This window comes from Scomber scombrus, chromosome 18, assembly GCF_963691925.1.
Source record: "Scomber scombrus chromosome 18, fScoSco1.1, whole genome shotgun sequence".
Taxonomy (NCBI): Eukaryota; Metazoa; Chordata; class Actinopteri; order Scombriformes; family Scombridae; genus Scomber; species Scomber scombrus.
The window spans coordinates 17910764-17920456 of NC_084987.1; the positions used below are offsets into that span (position 1 = coordinate 17910764).

Consider the following 9693-nt stretch of genomic DNA (forward strand, 5'->3'; position numbering starts at 1 on the left):
CATGACAGAGCAACTCTGCAGCACAATTCAGCATGACACAGTAACACCATTTCTAACATCCTTTTCACTCTTAAAGACAAGTTGGCAAAGAAAACAATAAATGAAATGCAAGCGATCTGAAAAAAGCAGAAATGATGTGCAGTGTTTTCTCTATTTTTGGGCAGGGAGCAATAAATGTCTCCTAAGGAGTTTTCAGACTGTATTTGTCCTTCAAATTTGCCACAGGGTTGAACAGTAATATTGTCAGTGTTGTGAGCAATCATCACATACAGTGCATTAAAATGAAAAGACAGATTCAGGAATAAGTATGCAAATAAAATATAAAATATCTCATCTGAGTTACTCAATAGGCCTACTGTTAAAATGAACATAAACACCTCCCCAGTAGCAGCATTCATCCACCAGAGGGTATCCTTATTTAGGGGGAAAATGTCTTTGACACCTTAAAATTACTCTCATTATGATACCATAAGGATAATTTAAAACATTCAATTATCATTACAGTTGTTTTTTTTCTTATTTTATGACATCAAATGGAAAACTTACATGTTGTGGGTCATGAGAGAACTATAGGAAGAAGAAAAAAGTATATATTTCACAATTTTTTCTTATGTAATTATCTTATTTGCAAAAACAAACAAACAAAAAGAAATAAAAAAGAAATGAAGAAATATTGCAATATAAAATGTGTTTTTAGTGTAATTTAAGTTCAGTGACCTCCAGATGTCACCAATCAGTGGCCATGACTCTCCACAGAGGATATTTGGATGCAACACAACAACAACAAAAAACCACCATGAAAAAAAAAAAATCAGAAGTGTGTCCTTTTTTGAACAAACAGAGAAGCAGTGAAACTAAACTCCATGCGGGAGGGAAAGGCATCTGTGAACAGGAAGGAGGTTGACGTGTTTCCGCAGGCTTAGACCGGGGAAAGTTGTTTCCTGAAGTTGACACCAAAAGCTCTGGTGCTCGTTTCAAGATGACTTCTTCAGGTTTGTCGCACTTTTTATAGTCGTATTTTTGTGTTTTTTCCTCGTCAGACCCCCCGCCGCCGGTGATGGAGCAGTCTGACGAGAAGATGAGCTCCAGGAGTGAAGACTCAGGTAATAAAAACCACAGCGTTAAACATTCATCTGCTTTGTGTCATGTAATAGGATTGTATATGAGGTGACACTGACTCCTATACACCTTGAATTCCAGCATACACTAACTTCAGTCTAACTTGTTGCTCGTCTTCAGTGAAACCTGTTGATTGTGGTTCAGGTGGCCAACCATCGGCCTGTGTGTTAGCTGTTAGCATCTCCAGCCATAGAAACGAACGGGCGAAGCTAGCCGCGAGCTAACACTGTATTTGTGTCCAAACTGGTGTTCGGGGTCCTTTATAATCCACCGGGTGGGGTCCAGTGGTCCTTACCAATGTGAGTTTAAATCCAGTTCAGCTGTCATTTCTCTCAGAAATGCAGATATTAGCATAACTTGAGACCTCTGTTTAACTTGGTTGAACAGCTGTTATCCTAGCATATACTTTACTAAAGTGTGTCATAGTAACAGAGCAGCTAGCTAGCATAACTATATATGACCTTTATATAAATTATACTTAGTAGTAACCAAGTGTAGCACATTTAAGTCATTTAGCCAGTGGTGGAAAGTAACTGAGTACATTTACTCAAATACTGCACTACAGTACAATTCTGAACTTCTTGTACTTCACTTGAGTATTATTTTCTGCTACTTTATACGTTACTACATTTCAGAGTGAAATATTGTACTTTCTACTCCACTACATTTAGCTGACAGCTCTAGTTACTTTATAGATGAATATTTGACACAATGGATAATATAACAACACATAGTTGAAAATGAAATCAGTGGTTTTCAACCTTTTTGGATTTTGAGGTCTTATTAAAAGCAGTGTGTAGTCGGGGTTAACAGCTCCACCAGATAGTGATTTTTCCCTCTATACTTACCACTCACATGGTTTTACTTCAATAAATGTTCAAATGATCCAATATTTCACTAACATAGAACTATAGGTGAGTGATATATACAGTACCAGTCAAAAGTTTAGACACGTTTTCTCATTTAAGTGAATGGCAAGGTCTGTCCAAACTTTTGACTGATACTGTATATATATATTAAAAATTGTATAAATATTATTGTGAATGATTGGATATGACACACACCTAATCGGAGCTTAGTTTGTCTTCTCTCTAATTAATCCTCTCTCAACTTTATCCGGAGAGCCTTTGGTTTCAGAGTACTTCACATCTTTATATTTTATTTTTCAGGTCTGTCTTAAAACAACCACCAGGTGCTCATCTGTACTTTGATGCAGTTTTTTCTTGCAGTATCATCCCTCCTGTTCACACTGGCCATTAAGAGATCAATTTCTTGAGTGATTACAATGTAACTGATCAGGTACAAAATCCACATTCCTCATTCTGTGTAAAGACACATTCCAAGATTTATCTAAAGCTAATATGAGACATTAACAGTCTGAGTTTGATGAAACCAGTTGGTAATTTTCAAAGCTACGGTCTTTTTATTAAGTACCAAATTCCTACTTGGTTTTACTGGAAAAACACCAAGAAGGAAAATCTTGTACTAAAAGGATGGTCAATTAAGAAGATGTATAGCTGATTTGATGAACTCACACTGCTGAAGCTTCATTAGACCTTCAGATAAACTTTGCAATAAGAACCAGAACCAGTACTGTAGTTTTTGTCACCTATGGCTCTCATTCAAATCATGTTACGAAGGGATCTCGTATGAGCAGAAGGAATCAATTCATCACTCAGAAACTGTTTCGATGTTCATATGGACACCTGACCATTGTTTTTTAAAAGACAGTCTTGGAAAAGATGTGAGCCTGTCCTTTCAATAATCGACAAATCATTCAAGTAGCTTATTAAGGAAACGTGACAACCATTCCTAGGGTCCAACTTCTCTAATGTTGCATTTTTCTCAATTTACTGATGTCTGTGAATGTAAACAAGGATTAATGGCTGGATCAATAATGAATTTGATCCTCAGTTGATCATGATTATGAGTAAGGAAAAGGAACCCAGCTTGGATAAAGGCTTTCCAATCTGGGTTGTTATGGGTCTCCAGTCTTCACCACATTACTCATGTGAATCATTTATGGATTCAATGATCTCCAGTGTACTAAACTACTTATGTGTCCTGTCATAGACTCAGAAACTGTAAGAAAATGGTCAATTGGTGCAAAAACTAACTAGTTAGGAGACTTGTGTATAGTATTTATGCAACTGTCAGGCAGTTTCACTTTGAGAGCAACAAGGAAGATGCCGTAAATGTGTTTCATATCTTGAACGATGCAAAGCATTTCTCAACATATAGATAAAAGATGTTAGATAAAATGTTCTCTTATCGTTAGTATTTCTGAGTCTTCATCTCACTGTTTTCCATGTTTGTGCAATTGAAGCAAAAACCCTCAAAGCAACATAGTGAAGGGTCTGTTTGTCATTTCATAGAGACAAGCCTTCAGGCCCAACTAGCCGAGTGCCGAGCTCAGGCCGAACACTGGCAGGGTGTGGCAACTATCTGTGAGCTGAGCAAACAGGAGGAACTGGCAGAGCTGCAAAAACAATGTGATCAAGAGATTCAGTCTCTGCAAGAGGCTCTCAGAGGTCAGTGTGTGTGTATTGTCTGACTGTAAGTGTCTATTAAAGGTGTGTTTGTGACAGTCTTTGTGTGAACATGGTATGATAATTTCACATAATAACAGCTGTAACTGACAGTGTAACAAACGCCATTTGTGTTTGGAGCCTTATTCATAACGTCTTCAAGGAAAATGCAAAACTGATGTCATGAGTCAAAGATTGACATCTCTTTGGACAAACACAAACAACTTCATAGAGAAAATATTGTTCCGCACACTTTGCATACTTACAAGGATAAGTGAAAGTTTTAAGAAAAGAGAACTTTTCAGTTTGCAACAAATACAATAAAAAGCAACTTTTGACAGCTTTGTTTTAATTCATCAACTTAAGAGCCTCTCCAGAACATTAGACAGACCTTGGCTTTTATTTTTTCTCTATACAATTACATTTTATTTATATTGTGCCAAATCACAATAGCAGTCATCTCAAGGCACTTTTCACATAGAGCAGGTTGTACTCTTTATTCTACAGAGACACAACATTTCCCAATGAGCAAGCACTTAGACAGCAGCAAGGAAAAATTTGCCTTTAAAAAGGAAGAAACCTCAAGCAGATCTGGGCAAACAAGGACTAGACTATGCATTTCAACTCTTAGTTGAAGCATGTTATTAATTTTTGGGAGAGGGTAAAAAAAAAACATTATTGTACCTGAACTTGCTTACTGTAAATACAGAAGTATACTAACTGCGACTGGAAACCGCTGATAACTTATCACCGTGATGGTGATAAAACATTTTAAAAAGTGCAAATGAGTAAAGGGAACTAGAGTCAAGTGAATCAAGTTTATTTATAGAGCACATTAAAAAAACAGAGTTTGACAAAAGTGCTTTACAGAGAGATTAAAACAGATATATGACTCGTTTTTGGTTCCCATTTGTGTGGTTTCGAATTGAGGCCAACACTTTCAGTTGGTTTTCTGCTTGATATTTCATACAAAATTTAGATTGAGCAGAAAAAAACTCAGCAGAGGGCAGTGAAACAGTTATGTATACTAAGTTGTGCTCTTTGTTTAAGGTGTGAAAGTCTTTATTATTATTTAATTATCCTGTTGTTTTTTTAGAGACAGCAGCGCAGTATGAGGCCAGGATTGCTGTTCTGCAGTCTCAGCCAGTGGAGTGGAGGAGAGCCAGCGGACAGAGCCTGGTCAGTGTGCAACTGTGTGTCTTTTCCCAAATTTGTTGACAAGTGTTTTTTGACTCAATCCCACCCTTTTTGTTTCTCTCCACCTGTTAGATCAGTGGAAGAAAAGGCAGGATGGAAGCAGAAGCTGCCAGTAATGAATCGCCGCCCTCCATCACCAACAGCCTGTCTCATGCCGACAGGATGCACAGCCAACCAGCGGAGCTCGAGGCGGCAGCAGAGGGAGAAGGGGCGGCACATACCACTGAGGGGTATTTTTCATTGCGGAACTGCGACTCTGCCTCGTTGTCCTCCTTCTCCTTAGACACTCCCTCTCTGCCCAGAAAACTTCACGCTCAGGACGATACCGACTCGCTGGTCTCCACGGGAACTTTGGTGCCTGAAGCTATCTACCTGCCGCCCGCTGGACATCGGCTGGTCACGCACAGTGACTGGGATGCACTTAATGCTCAGGTTTGGATTTTAAACTGTAATATTTGTCCCAAAGGTTTGTTTTCATACTTGCGTTAGATTATTGTCACTTTTCTGAACACAAATACACTCGCAAGAATTTGATTTTAAGATGGACTTACTGTATTAGGGACGAAAATAGAAAATAAAGCTGTGTTTGTTGGGCAGGTGTCAGAGCTGCGTGGGGAGTTGAGTCGACTGCAAGCTGAGAAGGAGGAGCTGGAGAAAGAACTGGATACACAGACCAACCACACACACAAACAGGTGGGCGACACTCCTCTGAATATGAGTATACAACCTGTGAGCCAGTTACACACACACACACACACACGTGCACACTGGATCTGATGTGCAGACTTGTATCATTTATTTGTATGTGTTTGTGTGTGTGTTTGTTCAGGTGTCAAGTCTCCAGTCTCAGGTCCAGACTTCAGAAGCCCTCCTTCAGGATTTACAGAAATCTTTTAGCCTATCACAGAACGCGGTCCAGAGTCGGCTGGTGAGTGATAATGATGTCGATCCTGCAGAGCGTACATGACTATGTCAAGTGTTATTTAAATTAGCCTTTTAAAATGTCAAGTTGCCAAGAATATAAAAGACATCTTTGTTTTTTCGCAAAAAAACTCAAATTTGTATGTCATCTGCGTGATGATTCATCATATATCACTCATTGAACAGAATTAACATGATTCCCAAGGCAAGTGTGCATAAATATAGTTATGCAATAGCCGCTAGTTATTAGTTGGTCAGAGAAAAAGATATTCATTCAGTACATGTTCAAACCTGCATTTGTGCGATGGCTTTTCTGTGAGTCCAGGCCGAGCTGTCCCTCTCCCAGAGGAAGATGTGCAGTGAGCTGTCCAGACTGAAAGGAGAGGAGGTCGAGGATGAGGGACCAGAGTCCAGCTCATCATTCCCAGCAACACTGCAGGTACGATTACGTTTACAGTTTATCCGCCCCAATAAGTGCTGGTAATAAAAACCAGCTTAGAATCAATTAAGTAACTAGTCACATAAACAGGGATTGTAGCATAATTAGTCAGGTATTTTCACATTGTCATTGAAATGTCATTTTAAATGGAAAGGGAACAGAAACCATTCTGATGCTTTTGATTGTGTAGAGGAGAAATCCCCTCAGTAAAGTTCTAGTTTTGGTTTCTTTTAATTTGATGAGTCCTGCAGTACAGGCGGTCGGATAGTGTTTGTGCTTGAACTTTTCTGATTGATAAATGATTAGTCAATGAACTTCAGAAACCAGCACCGCTTCAGCTACACAGCTGTAAAGGAGACAGCGCTGTGTTTTCACTGTTGGGCTCTAACCTGCAGGGGGCACACTGTGAGGAGCGCCTTCGCATTGAGATAGTCAACCTGAGGGAGCAGCTGGACAGCCGGGCAGAGGAGTATGGTCTGTGCTTTATATCTTTTATTATTATCAAGGGTTTTCTTGAATACTGTCTTCACTGTGACACATTTTTAATTCTTCATTTCCTCTCTTCCTGCCTGCTCGTCACTCGCCACTGTGGTCATCAGAAGTTTTAGAAGGTGAGTGAGCAAATCAAACTAATTAATCTGGTAAGCCATTGACTGGTGTAAATTTACATTTTTATTTAAATGTATTTTACTGTTAACTTTCGTATCCCTTTTGTTCAGCACCCAATTATTGTTACTGATCAAATTGATCGTCAAAACTGGGAAAATTAAACCAAACTTGAAATTAATTGTAATTTTTCTTGAAGAATAACGACAGAAGTCACTTAATTTACAGAAGACCGGAAGAAAGAATATTTTTAGCCCTCATCAGTGTCACAACTATGCAGTACAGATGCCTCTTAAATGGCAAAATCACACAGGTGATTTGGGTATTTAGCAATGCCAATTACCTAAATCCCCTTTAGATAATTGGCATTGCACCTAGCAAGGCAATCGTTCATATACATGACATCTAATGAGCATTCAGCATTGGAACAAGGGAGAAAGTTTTTAGTTCACCATTAAGAAATATCTACCAGACTTGCTAATACATGAAATGCCTTCAGACTTTATGTGTTGATAATAATAACAACAACATAATAAATTGGCTTCATAGAGAATAACATTAATATTAATGGAGCTTTGTGATTGTTTCTACAGTGCAGCTTTCCAGTCTAAAGACGGAGACCGAGAGGATCCAGGCACAAAAGGATCAGCTGCAGGCTGAGCTGCTGGCCTGCCGCACTGAACTTGAAGCCCTGCGGGTGGCACTCTCTCATGTACAGAGCAACAACAAGACACTCACTAATGATAAAGTAAATCCAACCTGTTTTTTTGTTATTTGTACTGGTGGAAAATCCTGTGTGTGGTGAACTTTAGTGGCATGGCAGGGCAGAAATATTAATTCTGATTTTTATAATGAGAAAACTGAACACTTATGACTATTGGTGGTAGGCAATATATTGATAATTGACATGACTGAAATGAGACTTGATGTTTAGAATCCTATTTATCTATGTATGCTACAGTATATATTTTTGATATTACCAATACCATTAGGGGTCTGACAAACACAGGGGCATTAATGTTACTCTTCTCTCTGGCTGTCAGGCGGCCCTGCAGCAGCAGTGTCTGGAGCTGCGCAGCCAAGTGATCAGCCTGCGCTCCCAGGTCGACACCAGCCAGACTGTTCAGATGGACTTTGTGCAGCTCTCCCAGTCGCTGCAGGTAAGAAGTGGAGGATGGTAGAAAATTGAGAAAATGACTTTCAGAAACGTAAACGAATCAGTCCCTAATAATTAAAACTCATCCACAAGGATTAAAATCAATAGACATATATTATTTGACTCACGTCTCGCTCCCCTTTTCAGGTGAAGTTGGAGTTGATTCGGCAGGCTGAGAGTCTTGAACAGGTCAGAGAAATCCTGGAGGAGGGAGTCAGTGAACCTGGCGCCCCACCTGCTGAAGCCTCGTGAGTTTCAGAGCGTCACATTGGAACCAAAGAGCAGAGACCAAGATGAAACCCCCCCTAGAGTGACCAATAAAGCTCAAATGACCATGGCCGCATGAAATACTGATGCTGTGGTAGAGAGACCACTGGAATCATCACAGCTGGTGCTGCTAGCACTTGTATAGTGACACTGAGGAAGGTGTATATACTCCTAGACAGACACAATTGTTTGTTTCAGAGATGGTGGTTTGGTGTCTGAAATAGTTGCTTATGACTGAAACGGTTGCTTGCTGACCAAAGTGATTTTTGATGAACCGTGACTACTTAAAATTGTCTCACACTCCATTTTTTCATACATCCAGTAACACATTTATTACTGTAGTAATAGACATGTAAATATATTCTGTTCATAAAACTGACACAACTCCAGCAAAAACACTCAACAGTCCAACACTTTTTTGCACTCTTGGTAATTAATATGCAAACTACATGATGATTTTCACATGCAGACTTTTATGCATCTTCTTTGTGAAGAGATATGAGGACCTCTGGAAGCAACGGATCACAGTGCAATAATGAATAATGAAGTGATGCAAAACAGAGGGACTCCCCTAAATTAACTGCAATTTAGATGTGATTTTATTAAGTATATTAATTTGTTGTCTTTTTGTCTTAGCCTAGCATTAACGCTTTGTGTTCTTACTACAACCACAGTAGATTTTAGATTTCCAGCAAATATGATGACGTGGAAAAAGAAAGAAGCTGAGTAAAAATTAAGAAATGTGCCAATTTGTTTTGTCTTGATTCAAACTGAAAAATGACACACTGATAAGTTGTCACATTTTTTCTTCCTTCAACTTTTTAGGCTTATAATCAAATAATTATTTATTTTTTTATTAATCCTGGGCTCAGAACATGCGGAGTCGCTTAATATGCAGAAGGGTCACCAGAAACATCTCTGAAGTAATATATGTAATTATATAAATAAGAAAACAGGATAAATATTGTAAAATTTACATTTAACATATTTGGATTTACTTGGATACGTCTGAATTTTTCTGATTCAACAAGATAAACTTTACAACTTGAAATATGGACACAAAATATATAAAAACACTTTTTAGTTTAGTTTAATGTAGTAGATTTAATTTATATGTTACCTGTTTTACTTACTGAATTTTTAATCATAGCTGCAATTTTCTCATTGACAAGCCAGAAACCAATTGAAAAAAGTAAGAAAAGTGATCATAACCAAGTAAAAAAACTCAAAATAGGTTGAATGTTAATATAACAGCTGTAGAGGTCTTCAGGTATTCACTGATTATTATTCACTACATGATAATCCTGTCGTGCTCTGCTGCACGACGTCATTAAAGTCATGAGATGGTGCTAAACCTTAACACAAAAACTGAACACTGATGTCCAAGTTTGACAGTTTCTTTATTACATATCTTTATTCTTTAAGAATAGAATCAACACAGAATAGTTTTAATAACTCTT

At 38.4% G+C, this 9693-nt stretch overlaps 1 protein-coding gene across 1 annotated transcript; it reads left to right on the forward strand.

The window, feature by feature from the left end:
• Window positions 1-942: 942 nt before the first annotated feature.
• Window positions 943-8982, forward strand: rabep2 (rabaptin, RAB GTPase binding effector protein 2). Its single transcript, XM_062438453.1, has 12 exons — window positions 943-1103; window positions 3495-3650; window positions 4744-4826; window positions 4917-5276; window positions 5442-5537; window positions 5674-5772; window positions 6091-6204; window positions 6600-6678; window positions 6804-6815; window positions 7404-7558; window positions 7854-7970; window positions 8114-8982. The coding sequence occupies exons 1-12, from the start codon at window positions 1058-1060 to the stop codon at window positions 8216-8218; spliced, it is 1422 nt and encodes a 473-aa protein (XP_062294437.1). The 5' UTR covers window positions 943-1057; the 3' UTR covers window positions 8219-8982.
• Window positions 8983-9693: the final 711 nt, after the last annotated feature.